The 18,463-nt window shown below is 35.7% G+C and overlaps 1 protein-coding gene across 1 annotated transcript in view; it reads right to left on the bottom strand.

The window, feature by feature from the left end:
* CGNL1 (cingulin like 1) overlaps positions 1-18,463 on the bottom strand; it is a 207,026-nt gene that overhangs the window by 9,039 nt on the left and 179,524 nt on the right. Inside the window, exons 13-14 of the mRNA XM_051980721.1 lie at positions 14,227-14,388; positions 10,804-10,893 (exon numbers count right to left, since the gene is read on the bottom strand). Coding sequence (XP_051836681.1) covers positions 10,804-10,893; positions 14,227-14,388 — 252 coding nt within the window. The remainder of the gene's footprint in view (positions 1-10,803; positions 10,894-14,226; positions 14,389-18,463) is intronic.

Genomic DNA, 18,463 nt, shown 5'->3' with positions numbered 1-18,463 from the left:
CCATGATTCATCCTCCTTCCCATTTAGTTGGTGAATAACGGAAGGGCATTTCAGGGACAGAGAATAGTCAAGCAGGGAAGTCAGAGATTGTCCGGGACACGACTATTTAAATCACAAAAACAACCATCTTTCCTACCATTGACTAATAGTCTCCTAAACCAGGGACCAGTTAACACAGGAGACTTTTTCTCCAACTACTAACTAAAAACAGCACAAATGAGCTCAGTAAAACTGCAAACGTAAGAAGTAAGTCAAAATGAAATATTCCAGTCACTGTAAGAGAATCCTATTTAACAGTGAAAAAATGCTAACAATGCAAAGGTTCAGCAAACAGAGCACATAAAACTCTGCCTGAGGTCACTTTTCTCCCTCTGATTGCCTAAAAATCCATCCCGTTAATCACATGTAGCAACAAGGTCACTCAAACGATTCCTATCCATCTTATATAAATACAAACTCCACCAGTAATGAATGCAAACACACGGCAGGGCTCTGATCCAGACACAACTCCTGGATGGGAGACAGCATTCCTGAAGATGAAGGTCATCAGAATTGCTGGAAGAAAAGGTTAGAGCCCAGAGGATGGCCCTCCTGGTTCTAATTGTTCTGCTCTGGTCTTAAAATCATAAGCCTGAGGGCTTCTTTTAGGAGTCAAACTTTTTACTAAGTTAATTCAGACATTTATTGAATATCTACTATGTTCAAAGAGCCCTATGGGAAATAAAAAGATTACTACAGCATGGTCCCCAACTCCAAAGACCCTTTCTAGTAGGGGAGATAAGAAACAGACACCAACAAATTATACTGCAAAGCAAACTAAGGGAAGCAGAAACAAAATGCAGGAAGAAACCATTTCTGATTGGAAGGATTTCAGAGAAGTCTTCACAAAGGAAGGATGATGTAAGGAAGGCTTTGCCAAATGCCTTATTTCAAAAGAAAAAATTTAGGAAAATGTGGCCTGAGGATTCCAGAAACAGGGGACTAGGTAAGCAAAGAAAAAAAGGTACAAAAATTTGAAACATGTCTGAGGAATAGTAATGGAACAATACACAGAGAAAAGGTGGAGAAGATTGAGAATGAATGGTATAGGGCACTGAATGTCAATTTAGGAATTGGGATTTTATTTTCTAGGGAATAGGGAGTCAGTGAAGGTTACAGGGGAGCGGAGAGACATGATTATGGTTCATAAGATCATGAAATGACAACTTACAGCCTAATTAGCCCAAGCCCCCTAACAGTCACAAAGAGGTGTTAATGATTTGTCCCAAATCACCTAGCTAGTAAATGTCTGAGGTGCAGTATGAATCAGGTTTTTCTAATTCCAGGTTCAATGCTCTCTCCAGCTTATTAAGTGGCAGAAACAGGATTATAGTTCAGCTATTCTGATTCCAAAACCTTCCATTGTACCATACTGCCTCACTACAGTAGAGGGCGATTAAGCTGTTGCTTGTGGTAGGATGCATCAGAGTATTTAAAGCTGAAAAAAATCACGCCATTTTTGTTTGGTCATTTCAATCGTGTCTGACTCTCTATGACCCCATTTGGGGTCTTCTTGGCAAAGATTATGGAGTAGTTACCATTTCCTTCTCCAGGTCATTTTATGTCTGAGGAAACTGAAGCAAATGGGGTGAAGTGACTTGCTTAGGATTACACAGCTAATAAGTGCCTAAGTCTAGATTTTACTGTGCCACCTAACAAAAAGATTATGGGTCTCTTCATTTTGTAATTGAAAAAATGGAGACCCAGAAATGCAAAGTAAATTATACAAAGCCATGCAAATAAGAAGGATAAATTAAAAATAAGGCATATATTGCAGTAGTCCATAGAATTCTGAGACTTGTAGTCTCAAGGAGTGAGAGATAAAGATGGTGCTACTGTTGAAAATTGTTGTTAAGTTGTGTCCAACTCTTCAGGACCTTTTGGGCCAGAAAGAGAATGTTTTTGGAAGAATGGGAGGGAAAAGCTTAGGGAGAAAATGAGTTTACACAGAATTTCTGATTTCTAAAATCATCTAATTTAAGCCATACCTGAAAAATAATCTCCTTTAAAAGTGGCCAATCATTTATTTTCCACTTGAAAAGCATCTAGTTATCCCCCCATCTAGTAATCATACCCTCATTATCTTCTTAGACAGCCAGTCCTTCCTTTGAGTAACTCTATTGTTAGGGTTTTTTTCCTTATACCAAGTCTAGATCTACCTTTACTCCTCATTCTGTTTTCTAGAACCAAGCCAAATTGGTTTACTTTCTCCTCTCCAAGAAAGCCCTTCAAATACTTGATAAGAGCAAGCTGATTTTCCCCAAGTCTTTGTTAAGCTAATTAGTACTTGTGTGGCTGGGTCTGCAGTCCTTCCCCCACAACAAAATGGTTCCCTTTTTCTAGACATGCTGCCATTTTCTGTGTCTTTCCTACAATAAGAGTCCCACAACTGGATACAATATTCCACATACGATCTTATCAATCACTCCTACAATTATGGTCATTTGTCAATAGCTTTTTGGCAGCCCTGTCACATTATAAAATGGTACTAAGCTTGAAGTTCACTAAACTCCCCAATTTTTCAGACGTTTCAGTCACAATGTGTTGAATTTGAAATGAGATAAAGTTAATAAAAACTTTGATCCTTCATCAACATCTTATCACCAACAAGGTCCAGAAGGCAGCTTTAGATGCAAGATTGAGACTTTAACATGAGAAGTCAGAACCAGACATCTGACAGATGTTTGCATAAATCTAACAACCAAAACTATATAATAAATAGATTAGCTTTCCAAAGGGGAGAAAAAGCTTTTAAAAAGAAAATGACAGAAGATCAAGAACCCAGCCTTGACAGGAACATACATTAGGAAAAAGCCAGTGGAAGTCTCATAGGAGGAAAAAGAATCATTTAGAAAAGTAAAAGAATTAGGATACTACTGAAGCATTTATAAGGTATTGTAAAAAGGAGAAGATGGTCATTAGAGGAATCAAGGAAAGGAAAGTAAGGACAGAGTATAAACCTTTCAATCACAGAGAGGTGAATGTTAGTGATTTTCAAAAGTACTGTTTCACTGGAGAGATGCCAGATAGCAGGGGATTATTAAAGAAGGAATGAGTTGTGACAAAGCACTTTCTTTAGGGTTTGCAAGTCATTTTCCTTACAACAACCCTGTGAACTAAGTACAGCACAAATCATTATCTCTATTTTACAGATTACACAGCCAGCAGCAGATGGGAAAGGACAAGATAAAGGACACATGTAGAAGAGTTAGCATCAGAGTGGTGATTTTCAATGCTTTTTGTTCCTTGAACTCCTTTTCAAAAAAGTTGTGACTCCATGGGTAATTTAATGTAATCATATTATTCTACTGTTATTTACTGCTTAAGGTGTCATTTTTTTTAGTACATGTTCCTTGGATCATCATTGTAAACTCAAAAAGGATTCTGGACCCGTGTAATGGAAACAACTACATTAGAGGAAAAGGAATGAAACAATGAATGCATATACATAGTCAAATGGGGAGAAGGACAGATGAGCACTTAGCCATTTCCTTTTCTAGGTCTAACTGAACTCAGTTTTAAAAAAATAAAAAGGTGAGGCTACTAGTCAATAAACAAATGTTTACTTAATTTGTTTAAGAGGGAGGGAAGGTAGGACTGAAGTCCTGAGAATTTTCTGCCACAGCAGCTGTGTACAGTGTAACAGAAAAAGCATTGGACTGAGAGACAGGACGAGACTATAATCTATGCACCTAGAGCAAATGCCCTTAACTCTCTCTGGTCAACAGTTTCTTTATTTGTAAAAAGAGGGGAACAAGAACGTTCCTCTTGGCCTTTTGTCTAAGATCAAGTATGTAAAGCTAGACAGTCGTTCAGAGCCAGGATTCCACATAACAACAAAAAAGGAATAAAAGTGCTGCTACATGATTACAAAGACCCCATTGAAGTTAGAAAGCATGATTTCACAGTGGCAAATTCACAAGTTTGCAAGTTCCTTGTCTTTCTACAGGAGTATTATATGACGCAGGAGCAGACAGAGTCAATGGCTGGTGTTTGATACATCAGGTATGGCAAAGGGTCATAGGGCAATAGAATGATGATGACAGAAGTATCTTTATTGCGGAATCTAAACTAAGAATGGAACAAAATAGAAAAATCAGAAAGGAGTTAATAAAATTCAAGATCATGCGCGTAAGAAAGAAATGATTAGCTCACTTCTGGTCTTATTGTCTATGGAGGCTGCCACAAATTTAGAGCTGAGTTTTCCAAGTGAGGTTTTTTAGAGCAGAAAGATAAGTTCACTGAGGATCTCAGGACATAATAATACACATAAAGCTAGTATGGCACAAATTGGGAGACATCACAAATCTTCTGTAAGTCACAGATGCAACTAGCAGAACAGAAAGCCTTCCCAACTGGTCTTGCCTGGTGCAGAATCCTTTCTCTTCTGGCATTCTGGGGTAGTGAGTCCAGGACAACACCAGGAAATGAACTCCATCCTGCAGCGATGAATTCTGACAGACAGTACATAATAGAGGGCTATGCATTTTACAATAATGTGGGCATCCTCAGAACTGAATGACCAATAACTTAGGGTAGGTCAAATGACCTGGGCCTGCTCCAAAAATCCTTGCCTTCTGATACTAAACTAGCTCCATGTCTGCCTCATCTTTTGGCCCACTTTTCTCCCATTGTCTCAACAAGAGCAAGAATCCCTGGCTGGAAGAGCTCATATTGCTTCTTCTCTAATGCTCAGTCCTTTGTGCTCTGTTTACTCCCCCCCTTTAAAGCAATGAATATTTTGAGCTAAAAACAACCTAGTTAAATTAAAAAGAATAAAACAACTGCAGCTTAAGGCAACAGTTATCACAGCTGGATTTAAAGTATGCTAAACACCATGCATTATGATGAGAAATAACAGTATCAGATTCATCTAGGTTTCATTTCAGAGGCACCAGTGGCCTGTGCCAGCTTTCAGGATTAAAAGCAGCTGCATATTTGGCTAATGAAAAGCCAGAAATATTTATGATCACTAATAACAATATTTAGCCCCATCACCTGTGTTTACTATTGGGCCACAATGAATTTAGGAAATTTACACTTCTTACCAATATTGTGTACGATACCTGATCATGAAGGGGAATAAAAAAAGAACATTAACTGACTGCACACACCAGGTTTTTCAAGCAGCTGACTCAACAAGAGGCAGATTTGAGGCTGGGATAAAGTTAATAAAAACTTTGATCCTTCATTCATTGCAAGGGGGGAGACTTCATTTCCACATTCTCATTTACTGGCCTTGGCCACCTGGTGCTGACAGAGGAGCAGGTGTGTGCCAGACCCCCGGGATCACTTTCTGGAAAGTGACTGTGGCAGCTCCAGCAACTTTATCCGCCTGTATTGACTCTGTGATTGTCATGGCAACTGGGCAGCCTCTCTAGGCTCCTGGAAAGAACTCGGAAGCCACCCGACGGTTTGGGGTTGGTATTTTTCATTCTGCCTGCCAAGTGATTAGGACTGGATGAATATCTTTCCATTGGGCTGGGGCTTTCTGGTCTCCATTGCATACAGAAAATTTCTCTTCTTAAGCATAGCTGTTTTATTAACTGTTTGCATTCATTGACACTGAAAATATATAAAAGCAAAATGCATGGTGATCCAGGGAACTCACATAATGAGCATATTTGGAAAAGCACTGAAATGGATTTTCTTTTCAAAGTTTGCAACTTTTATCAAAAGTAAGCTATAAGCTCTAAATGGTTACAAATGCTATTGGGCCCCAAATCTTTCTCCTTAAACAAAGAGCAGCCAAGTCACAGATTTTGATATATAGCCTTTAAAGGTAAAATATGTCATAGAATCTTAGGAACAGATCTGGAGCTAGAAGGGACCTCTGTAGCTGAATAGTCCAAACTGTTCAGTCTACAGAAGCCCATAAAGGTAGAGATAGCAAGTTACAGAGGTAAGTTTTGAACCCAGGTCTTCTGAATGCAGAGTCTGTATCTTCATAGGATCTGTAGCAAATCTTTCAAAGCTCCAAGTCAGGAACAGTAGAAGGTATATTGAAGTTTTTCAGCCAGGGAAGAAGAGACATACATATGGAAGGATGAAGGGAAAAAATTTGTTTGGCCCAATGGATAGAGAGCTAGATTAGAGTCAGACCTATCAGAGTTAAAATTCACCTTCAGATATATACTAACCATGTGAACCTGGGCAAGTCACTTTACCTTTGTTCAATTCAGTTTTCTCATCTGTAAATGTGGCTAATCATAGCACCTATCTCCCCTGCTGGTTATGAGAATAAATGAGATGATACTGATAAAGTGCTTGGTAGACCTTAGAATACCAAATAGATGATAGCTATTTTTAAAAATCTAAATAATGAGTCAAATGGCTGCTTTTCAACATTTGAATAAATTCATTCTTTGGCCCTAGTAGGCACATCAGAAACCTTTCTGGGGGAAAATATCCTTAGCTGAGAAAGCAAACTTTGTCTCCATTTAGAGGACTCTGGAAAGGTAAAAAGTTCTGGGAAATGAACTCATCTGGACAAAATTTCAATCCATGCCTTCATGCCAACATTAGTCAGATCTGAAAGGAAAATCTAAGTGTTCTAGCTGTCTGGAAAACTTATCTCCAATTAATTAGAATTTCTGGTCACCTGGCTCTAGTCAAACAAAGTGAGCACAGATATTCCATATTCATGGAAGGAGGGAAAAACTGATGCCTTTGCAATAGTCTGCTCTCAGTTTCCCATTTGTTTTAAAAAAAATCCGAATCTATGGCTTCTTTTTTAAAAAATTCATTTTTTATTATGAACTTGACCAACAGAAATAAACATGAACATTTTAATAAAAAATAGAAGAAAGAACGGCCTATGAAACTGTCACCTGTTATATCATCTGTGCTTAAATAAATTTATTTTTAAACAACTTTTTATTATATTGTTGCTAATCTGCATTTGCTTCCATATTTCTCCTGCTTCCTCTGCACATAGTGTGTTTTTATAATATATGTTAAATTGAAAGTGATAGTAACAAAATGGTCCTGCTTGGCCCCTCCTGAAATTTCTTCTGTTCTAGTCTGAAGATTTTATATCTTTTCTGTGGATTTTTTTCTCTTTTACTGAATTTCATCTGCACCCCCTCATCCTCCCTTCTCCTTTCTTTTTTTTTTTTTTAATTCTAGTTCCAGCATTTAAAAGGTATTCGCATTTAATATTAAACTACATGCTAAGCCAAAGTAGGTCAGCTGATATAGGGTTAACTGTGGCCTTTACAAGGCATGTATTTTTCTGAACTTCAGTTTCATCAAACATAAAAATAGAGCTAATAACACTTAAACTACTTACCAGGATTATTATGGAAGCACTTTGTAAATCTTAAAATATCCAATAAATGTAAATTACCACGATCTATTCTAGAAGGAAGTCAAAACCAAAGTGTTCTTTGCACTGTCATAAGAACTTAAGACACTCTCAATCACAGTAAAAATTCCATTTGTTCTATTATGTTATGTTTGGATTTCCTCAATTGAGTGGTTTGGGGTTTTCACTTAGTTACTTCATTAAATTAGTACAGCTCACAAGAGGAATCCTGTTGGCACAGGTCTGAAATGCATGGATGGACATAAACAATGATTCAACATGGGAAGGGCCACAGAGAAGAAGTCTCCTTTGCACTGAGGAGCAAACAGATGACAAGAGTCCCTCTTTTCTTTGTAACCAGTCTCAGAAATTTCAAGGTAACCATGAGAGATAGATAGAAAGGCAACTTTATCAATCTCTGATCATCTGTGTCCCTAAAAAATTTAATGACATCTGTTAATCCACATAGAGAATACTTTTAGACGTCAGGAAGTGCTTTCACAGAAAGTTGCCTTTGTAGGAGATATCAATCATTGAACATTTAGTAAGCACTTACTGTGTACCAAGAACAATACTAAGCTCTAGGGTATAAAAAAGAATCATGGCAAAGTGGAAAGGGAATTGGACTGGGATTCAGAGTTCTATATCCTAATCCTGACTGATTTCTAGAGTAAGCTGGGCCGTTAACTGTTCAGAGGTCCTATTTCTTTACCTATGAAGTGATGATAAAAACATCTGTGGAATATACAACTCACAGAAGCAATTGAAGTATTAACCAAGATAAGACAAGAGAATCAACAAGCATTTAGTAATAAATTCCTTCACTGTCCCACCACTGTTAAGATATGGGTTATAAAAAAAGGCAAAAAAACAGGTCCTGCTCTCAAGGAGCCCAGTCTAAGGAGATAGACAAAGAACTTTGTAACAGTATAGCACTAGAAAAACACAAGTTATCATGGTAGTTACTATATCTATAACCTGAGGCTACCAGTGCTATTATCCAAAAGCATTCACTTTATTTAGATAAGGAGTTCTTAACCTCTATTGTGTCATAAAGACTTCTGGCAGAATGGTGAAGTTTATGGCCACCCTGCAGATTTTTGTTTAAAATACATAGGCGGACAAGGGAAACCAAATACGTTAAAATAAAAATATTTTAGATATTTTGATATTTGAAAGATATTTTTAAATATTTTTAAAAGGTATTTAAGATATTTTTAAATAGATATTTAAACATATTTTAAAAGATATTTAACATGTCTTTTAAAAATATATTCAGTCAAGATATTTAAAAAACAATACAAGTTCACAGACCCAAGGTAAAAATTCCTGTTACTTAGAGTAATTCTAAAGCTAATTAGGTGCCAGTCACAGGGGGCCAACATGAATAATAATAACTACCATTTCTAAAACACTCACTTTAAGGTTTGCAAAGGGCTTTATTCCCCCTTTTGATTCTCACAAGAAATCTAGAAAGTAAGTGATATTATTAGCCTCATTTTACACATAAGGAAGCTGTGCACACAGTTATTTGAACTCAGATCTTTCTGACCCCAGTGTTGTTCCCTATTGTGACTGTCCACCTAAGGTGTGTGTACTAAAGAATATAGGTGTAAGTACTAAGGATTGTAGAATGAAAAATAAGACTGTTATATTTTTACCCTTGTAACTCTAGGACTGTTGCACCCTGCACACATAATTAGCACTTGATAAACATTTACTGAATTGAAGGACTGAATGGAAACCAACAAAACTCAGGCACATTGGCAAATTCCCATCAATTTGCCTTGCCTGAACTCAACATTTTATGTTAAAATATCTATAAGTTCTTTTTCTGTCCATATCGATACTAAATCATAATGAATCATTTTGTGATTCATCTAGTAGGATGCTAGGTAAACCCCATCATTTCCCATACCTGAAAAATGAATTACTCTCAGAAACATTATAAAACATTATCAAGTCCTCTCCTCATATATAGCCAAAGATTTCAAATTTTATTCAGCATGCCTGTGTTAAGCAAGTAATTTGGGCAAAGGCCTTTATTAAAAACCCTACTTTGATGCCTCAACATGGTGTGAAGGTAATTCTGAGTTCAAGAAGTCAATGCCAAAAAGAACAACTGGTAAGTCCTATGTGTTGGAGGGGCCAATAAGAAAGGTCAGTAAGGAATGTGTATCTACTGACTAAGGACAAGCATTGTTAATTTCAGAAAGGATCATTAACAGAAGATTGATTACTAATTCATTACTGTTTTTAAGCCATAGAAACTCATGAAGACTGTTTACTAAGACACAGGGATTTGTGAACTGTGATAGTGATTAAAATAAAAGAAGTAGATGAAATGTTATATTTAACTTATGTGTATATGTAGTTAGATGGCTCAGTGTGCCATGTCTTGAGTCAGGAAAACCTGAATTCAAATGTGACCTCAGACACTTACTAGCTATCTGACCCTGGATGAGTCACTTTACCCTGATTGCCTCAGTTTCCTCATCTATAAAATGAGCTTGAGAAGGAAATAGCAAATCACGTCAGCATCTTTGCCAAGAAAATCTTCCAAAAAAAGAGATTACAAAGAGCTAGACGTGACTGAAAATGATTAAACAATAACCAAATGGAAGCAGAACAAAATTTAGACAAGACATGATCCCTAGCATCATGGAGTTTGTAGCCTAGGGGATTTTTCTATAATTTAACTCCTTACCTCAATTCTTGAGAAATCTAAACTCTATGCTACTAAATGAGGTGATTTTTATACTCTTCCCCAAATGACTAAGAACAGTGGTGTCCACTAAACCTGCAGGCTATATATTGACTTAAAAACAACAATACACACACATTTTAATATTACCTATAGTCTGTTCTATTTTATATATTTCTCATTTTGATCTGACATGAGAATATCGCCCACATGTTTAACACCTTTGGCTTAAAGTATCAAGGGTTACTGGATCAAGTTGCAAAAGTACAAACTTTCCTCTAGCCCAAGAAGTCTTAACCTGTAACTACAAAGTTTTTTGGCTTAATTTTTTTAATAGTTAGATAACTAAATTGAGGGGTGTTTTTTTTTTTTTTTTGGTAATCTTATTCATTTAAAAACATTATTCTGATATGTAGATATATATTGTATTTAACATATACTTTAACGTATTTAACATGTATGGGACTACCTACCATCTAGGGGAGGGTGTGGAGGAAAGGAGAGGAAAAGTTGAAACAGAAGTTTTTGCAAAGGTCAATGCTGAAAAATTACCCATGCATATATGTTTTGTCAATAAAAAGCTTTTTAAAAAAAAATTATTCTGAGAAGTCAAGAGATTTCATCACACTACTAAATGGGTCCATGGCACACCCACAAAAGGTTAAACACCTGTGCTCTAGCCAAGCGTTCATATTTAAACTTCTCACTCTTTTTGGTTTATTCATGTTAACATCATTTTCAGCAACTGCAGTACCTGTTCCCTGCTCCGGGTGATCCTCTCTGACAACAAATCAGAGTTATTCCTTTCTTCATCCAGTTCTATCTCCATCTGCAAAATTTTGTCCTATAAAAGAAGAAATGTACATATAACCATTTAAACTGGGTTTTTGCTAGATGAAAATGGGACAGCTATCTATGTGAGTGAAAGGAAAAGATATGTGAAGGCATGATACCTGAGGGCAGGATAAAAAGAAAATACAGAAGACTAGAGCTGAGTGAAATTTTCTGTACTCAAAACACCGATTCTCAATGAACCACTAATTTAAAATGAAAAGGTTCATGCATGGCCTAAAACACTCATGCTAGACTCAGAAAATGTTTTCTAAATGCAGGAAGAAGTTCTGAATGTTTCATTTTGTGTAAAATGTACCACTTACCAATTCTTACTATTGCTCCTAGAACCCTAGGAGAAGGCAAAGTCTTTGAATATCTTTGGCCTTTTTTTCCTTCTAAGTGAACTCAAAAGAGTATTGGATCATGTTTCAAAGTTAACCAAATGTTGTCAAATCAGTATCCACCAAGTTTTTTGAGATGGGTTTTACTTTTTAATTCATTATTTGTTATGGAAAATACACTTGAAAGAAGTTTTGTGGGTGGGAGGGAAAAGGAAAGGGAAAAATAATGCAAATTTCAATATACAAAATTGCTAGGTTTTTGCATTTATTTCTTTTCTCTAGTCACCAGTTCATTGTTATTTTAAATGTTTGGATTAAGTTGGAGCCACAGATGCAAGAAAGTAATTGGTAGTCTTGGATTTAGGTGCTGAAATATTTATGGATAAATATTGTCCCTGGAAACACTATAATCTCAGAAGAATATTACAAATAACCCAACCAACAATAGAAGGGGACATGTTGAGTATAAATAGGCAACAGCATATTACTGGCAATGATTTTCATGCAAGAAATGAGGGTAAAAAACATGATAGAGGAATATCAATGGTGGGAAAAGGAGGTGGGTCAGTCAACTATGAGAATGAAGAACAACAAATGGGCATCCCAAATGGTCCACTAGTACTTCCAAGATACTTTTTTAAAAGTAAGCAGCAAGTAGATCTCTTTATGGAGTATTTGATGAGAAACATGAAAACAGTTTGCACATGATGAGATGGCATAGATGTGCTGAATCCAGAGCTTAGCACAGTGCTTGACATATACCTAATAAGCACTTATTAAATGCTTACTGACAGATTAATCCATCAGAGAAGATAATCAATGATCTACCAAAATAACAAAATTTTATTCCCAGGATGATCACAATAGTTTGAGAATTAGAGATTCCTCTTTATGCACAAAAGGTAAACTGCATATGACTGATGGAAGGCCAAGTTCATCTACCAAGACCAATTTTTGAGTTATAAATGTAGTTATCATCCATTCTCCCTCTCTAATTTATGGAAGGTGCTCTTTAGCTGATAATCAGTTATCCACCCTGCTAAAAAATAATTCCTATGTGGCTATGTTTTTTATGGAAGAGATGCAAGGGAAATAGAAATAAGTACAAATCAGAGAAAGATAGCTTGGCTAGCTCCCTCATAGGCCAGCTCTCTTCATAAGGTCATTTGACTGTCAAAATATTCTTCTCATTGGTTGGGGTTCTGAGAATTGTTCTTTTTCCAGTTTAAAATGGAAGAAGAGATCCTCCTTGAAATTTTGTTCAATTTTTAAAAAGCATACACTTTTAATTCTATGACTGCTTCGATTTATCCATATTGTTATTCATTTAACATTCACTATACTGAAAAAAATATCGATGAAAACATCTGTATTCAGAAAAGGAAATACTATTTTAATTTTCCTAGGATGACATGAGTCAATGATACAGTCCTTTCAGAATTTCCATTGCCCATGTGTTGAATAGGAGTGTTTCCCTGGTTCAGGTCAGTGGATATTATGTGTGTCCTCTGAATTTACTTGCTTATTACATGGCCACACGGGGCAGAAGGCATTCAGCTTCCAATAATGTGAGTTAATGTCTGTTCATCTTACAATGAGGTCTCAAATTCCTAGAAATAAGCATGCTAGGACCCTATTAGCAATTCAACTATTTCAAGAGAACAGAAAAATTATCCTCTCTCCTATGAGACATATCTAGAGAAATTGGTCATGTCAGAATTAATATTCACTAAATGTCAATGGCTTCTTTGCCATTGAAGAAGATGGGAGAAAGTAGATATTAGCAAAACAGATTCAAGAATTATGTTGACTACAAATTCATCCTTTTTGACCCTGTACTTGAATAACATTTATTTGCCTCCTAAAACGTCTCGACATTTTAACTTCTGTTAGTATGGTCCAAGTTTTATTTTAATCCAGCTTTTTCTCAAGTCTCATTGTCATATTGGATGATGCTATTCTTTTGAATGACACTATTGTGTCATTGTGCTATTTTAAATATGGTTTTGATGATTCTAAAATTATAACTATACAACTGTCAGTGCATCATTCTTATTTAGATTTTCTGATTTGATTTGCATTTTTGTCATTATTTGTTAAGTATTTTTGGTTGTCTGAAAGTCTTACACTTATTTTGAAAAAGAATATAAGACTTTATTTTCTATTGTCACATGCTGTTACCTGTTTCATATGCTCATTTTTTCTCTTCCCCCAAAATAGTAAAATCCCCAAGGATAGAGTCCAAGTTAGATGTTTATTTTACAAAGCCCTGTTCCAAAAAATGTTTAATATAATGCTAATCACAGTGCTTGATATGCAGTTATAGAATTATGTTATATCACATTTATTATGCTGTATATATCCACAAAGCTGGATCACACATGAACAAAAAAAGGTTAATTAGAAACAGGAAACCAAAATAAAGCATGGGATGATATGCAAAATTCAGGAACTGGCTTCTAAGTCTGAATTCTACAGCTTTCTGTTTGATCTAAGGCAAGTTGTTCGAGCTCTCATGATCTCAGCTTTATCATATCTAAAATGAAGGAGTTTTACTGGAGTATTTCTAAAGTCCTTCCAGTGCTATCAGTCTGTGACTCCCCACTCTCTCACCAGTTTTCTTAATCTTAAAAAGGAATGATACCACTAAATTCTAGCCACTCCAGAGAAATGAAAATGGATGTAGCTTAAAAGTTTAAAGGAAAACCTTGAAACATCCCCAAGATCTACCATCCTTTGATCATGAAAACATCAAGTCGGAAGAGGAAAGAGAGGCATGAGGATGAATTCAGAAAAACCCGAGTTCAAATCTGGCCTCAGATATCTACTAGGTAGATGACTCTAGACAAATCACTTAAACTCTGTTTGCCTCTATTTCATCACCTGTAAAATGGGGATAATTATAGCACCTCTCTCTCAGAGTCATTGTGAGAATCCAAGGAGATAATAATTATAAGGTGCTTAGAACAATGCTGGAAAAAGTTAGCTATTATTAACTCTACCTCCATTTGCTTGACTTGTCTACTGCGATCCTCCTTAAGATGATTCTTTGCCTCCAATTCATACTCTAGGTCTTTTAGCGTTTGTTCCAGAAGTTGTCTTTTTGTGAGAGCTTCATCTTGAGCTCTCTGGTAATCTCGTAACGCCTCCTCCATCAGGCGCATCTGCAGAAAAAGGGATGGTAACTTATTAATGAGATAAAAATCCAGGCAGACAATGAATCCCTAGAAAGAGATCTATGGAAAGCTGATGGAAAGACTGAACTCTGGTCATTAAGGCAGCCACGCTCTTCAAGTCTATAATGGGTCGTTTGTTCCTGTACAAAAATTACTTATTTGGTCTAGTTCCTAAGGAGCTTCCAATTATGAACAGAGCAAAGAGACCCAAGTTCAAATCCAGCCTCAGAGAGTTACTGTCTATGTGATCTATGGTATGTCTCTGCCTCAGTTTCCTCAACTGTAAAATGGGGGTAATAATAATAGCACACTTACCTCCAAGGGTTGTTATAAAGATCAAAAGAAATAATATTAGTAAAACACTTTGCAAAACATCATAATTATTAAATTATGAACTATGATAGTATATGGAAGAAAAAAAAGAACATTTTTTTTTTAGATACACAAAGGAAAACAAAAGGGAATACAGACAAGGACAGTCAATTTTGTTACTCTTGTGCTTAATTTAATATACACTTTAAAAAACTGAATAAAATAAAAGTTACACTTTAATATACATTGCTATTTTACTGTTCTATGTGGCAATGTTTATGTCTGTTGATGTTTAAGCTTATAATAAAAAGGAAAACCTAAATTAAAAACCAGTATATGGATGGAGCTTTTGATATGTGACTCTCTTTTGATGAAATAATTATCCAGTCACTGAGAGAGAGAGATTTTCCCCAATACTTTGAAGTTCATGTAGCACTTTGATCATATCTCTTTGATTGTTTGCATAGGATTGAGGGCTAAAAGGTGCCTAAGCCATCAATTAGTCCAAATTCCTCTCTGCAAGACAAGGAAAGACCCTCAGAGAGACATAAGTGACTGGTCCAAGTTAATACAGATAGTAAGTAACGAGCCAGATGTTCCAAATCCAATGCTCTTTCCACTCTATTCCACTGCTCCCCATTTTATCATGGTTATGCATATCCTACCAGACCAAAGGATTTTTTGGGGAGAAGCATGGATCTATTTATTAGTCTGGTGATCCCTAAGAAGGTGGAACCTTTTCAGAATAATGATTTTAAATGAATACAATAAATATGCAGGATTACAAAGGAAACCAATGATATTGAAACACAGTTGCCATAATGTTAGGATTTTTTTTTAAGTTCATGGACACCATGTGAAGAACATCTGTATTGGACTGTTAAGTTTCATGAAGACAGAGACATTATTTTTTCTAAACCTTTGCATCTCATCTAGCATCTAATTAGTACAGCGCTTACTATATAGTGGATGCTAAGTATATTTCTTGAATTGAGCATCATCCTTGTCATCAACACAACTCAACTTTTTTATTGCGATATCCTCCCAATACGTTCCCAAAAAATGGAAGGCTACTAAAGCAATTAGTGTCTAAATATCTAAGGATATGAGATAAGATCTCTTTCAGTCTATAGCAGTCTCCCTCCAACCTCTCCCCCCCCCATCTCGCCCCAACTCATTTTAGTCCATGTTCTTAACTGTGTGCCAAAAAGAAAAGGTAGAGAATAGATGTATTTATTGCTTTATTAACTTAAGAGACACCTGAAAAGTAATATAAGGGAAAAGATTTCACTTTATTATTCTTTCCCCTTATCCTCAAAGTGTCTAGGAACATGTTCTACAGTGCTAGGTAGGAAACAAAAATATATACCTGATTACTATGACTATTACTAGTATAACCACCACCCCTACATTTAGCTCCTCCTCCTTCAATTATTACAATTACTGCTACTACTACCACTACTAACACTATCACACTATCACAACTACTATACATTATTATTTCCACTGCTATTATTGCTACTATTGTACTCTCACTCTTCCCTTCTACTACTACTATCACAACTGCTATTGTCATTTCTACTACTACTAACACTACTTATTACTACATTATTATTTATATAGATGACGACTGGCAGCCTAGAATAATGAATAGAGCCAGCTTTGTAATTAAGGAGACCTGGGTTCAGATTGACTTTAACTAGCTATGTGACCCTGGGCAACACATTTTACCTGTCAGTGCGTTGTGCAATTCATATTATAAATTATAAAGAAGGTATAGATCTATATCTATCTGGTAGAGGGAAATACTCCCTGGGAGCTCCCTACAATGATGAAATTGCATGTCCCCAAAAAATATGTCTATATCATATTACTTTTTAAAGTTATAAAATATAATCCTAACAAACCTAGGAAGTAGATAAAGCAAATATTTTATAAAAAAGAAAAATGAAGTTCAGTGTGGTCTATTACAATGGCTTGTAATATGAGAGATGATTTCTATGACATCACAAAGTCCCCTTTGCCTTACATGTATGTCCCACTACTCTAAAGATTGTCTGAAACATTATCATTATATATCTATTCTTATGAAGGCATTTTCCAATTCTCCCAACTGCTTCCCCTTCCCCTTTCAAACTATCTTCACCTATACTGTATATCTTAGAAGTGATTTAGATGTTGTCTTTTTCATTATTAAGATGAGTTCCTTGAAAACAGGAACAGTGGGTTTTTTACCTTTCTTTGTACTCCCAGTGCTGAGCACAGTGCCTGGCATATAATAATTACTAAATAAATGTTTGTTGACTAACTGCTGACTATGGATTAAGGCATTGTATATCCAGATTCCTCTAGAAAGGTAATCAATTAGATCAATGGAATGGAGATCTTTGTCAGATTAATTTTTTAATGTGAGAAAAAAGTCATTAATTTTAGAATGAAGCAAGGGAAAGAAACACCTGAAGGATGGAAAGGCAAGAGGGATCTCATTCAGCCAAGGTATAGCATTAGGCCCTAGGAAATTTAAAAAAAAAAAAAAAATAAGAGAACCTAATAAATGGAAGTGTAAGAATGCTTGAAGACACATTACACCAGGCTTAAATCTCAATAGCATCTCTGGGAGATGGATCAAGCCTGGGCCATCTTTAATTTATGTAGTTACCTCCTTCCAGATCCCCAATACACAAACAATAAGCACTAACTCTCTTCTTTTTCTATTTCAGAGTTAATCATTACTTCATTTTCTGGGGTTAATTTTTCTCATTTATAAAATATCATTTTATTATAAATTATTATAAAATATCATTAGACCTCTCTTCCAATTTAAGATCCCAGGATAGGCCAGTGGAAAAAGAAATATTTGTTCTGGCATCAGAATACCTATCTTTAAACCCTGATGCTTACTGTGTGAGTTTGGGCAAGTCACTTAAATTCCCTAGGCCTCAGTTTCCTTATCTACAATGTGGAGGTTGAACTAGCTAACTTCTGAAATTCTTTCTAGCTCAAAATTTATGAGCTTATTATGATCTTCCTAAAAAATGCTAAAATAATATTAATAATAACATAAGAAAATATCATCATAACACAACACACAAGTTAGAATACACACAGAAGTTCAAATGAAATTTTTTTTAAAAGTTCCAGCTTCCTTCAAGAAATCACTATGCTATCCAATGCCACAGTATACTTTTCTCCCACAAGATGGCACTGAACCAACGGTTTAGAAGAGGCATCCATGAAAAAAAACTTCCAAAAAGGGGCTACTTTTTATCGAAAAGAAATGAACTGGATCTGAGCAGAATAGAGAACTCCTCTGGAGATCCCTTCCTAAAAACATATTTCTTCTGTGTCTTACAGGCTGACCTTAGTGGCCTTACCTAAACTCACCCCAAAATACCATGTTTTCAAACACTACAAATAGAATGAAAGAAAAAGATTAAAAGATGCAGAATTCATGCTAAAGATAATGAGGGGAAAAAAATCTTATTGGTTCGATGGTCCTAAGATATTTATTATTGTTTCTTTTTTCCCCTAATGTAATATATTCCCCTAATATAATAATATAAGGTAGAAAAAAATAGCTTTTGTTCATTGAAAATAACTTTCCACAAGAATTATTAATCAAGAAATAAAATAATTTGGGGGGGGGGTCCTAAATCTCTATAATAAAGTGTTTTTTCCTCTTTTGTGAGATACAGTTTTATATTACCTATTTATCTTTCCTACAGACTCCTTCCTTTCATATGGTAGTTAC

The sequence above is a fragment of the Antechinus flavipes genome, chromosome 2 (assembly GCF_016432865.1).
Source record: "Antechinus flavipes isolate AdamAnt ecotype Samford, QLD, Australia chromosome 2, AdamAnt_v2, whole genome shotgun sequence".
NCBI classification, from domain to species: domain Eukaryota; kingdom Metazoa; phylum Chordata; class Mammalia; order Dasyuromorphia; family Dasyuridae; genus Antechinus; species Antechinus flavipes.
Note: the sequence above shows the minus strand (reverse complement) of the source record. Positions and strands in the feature narration are given on the sequence as shown.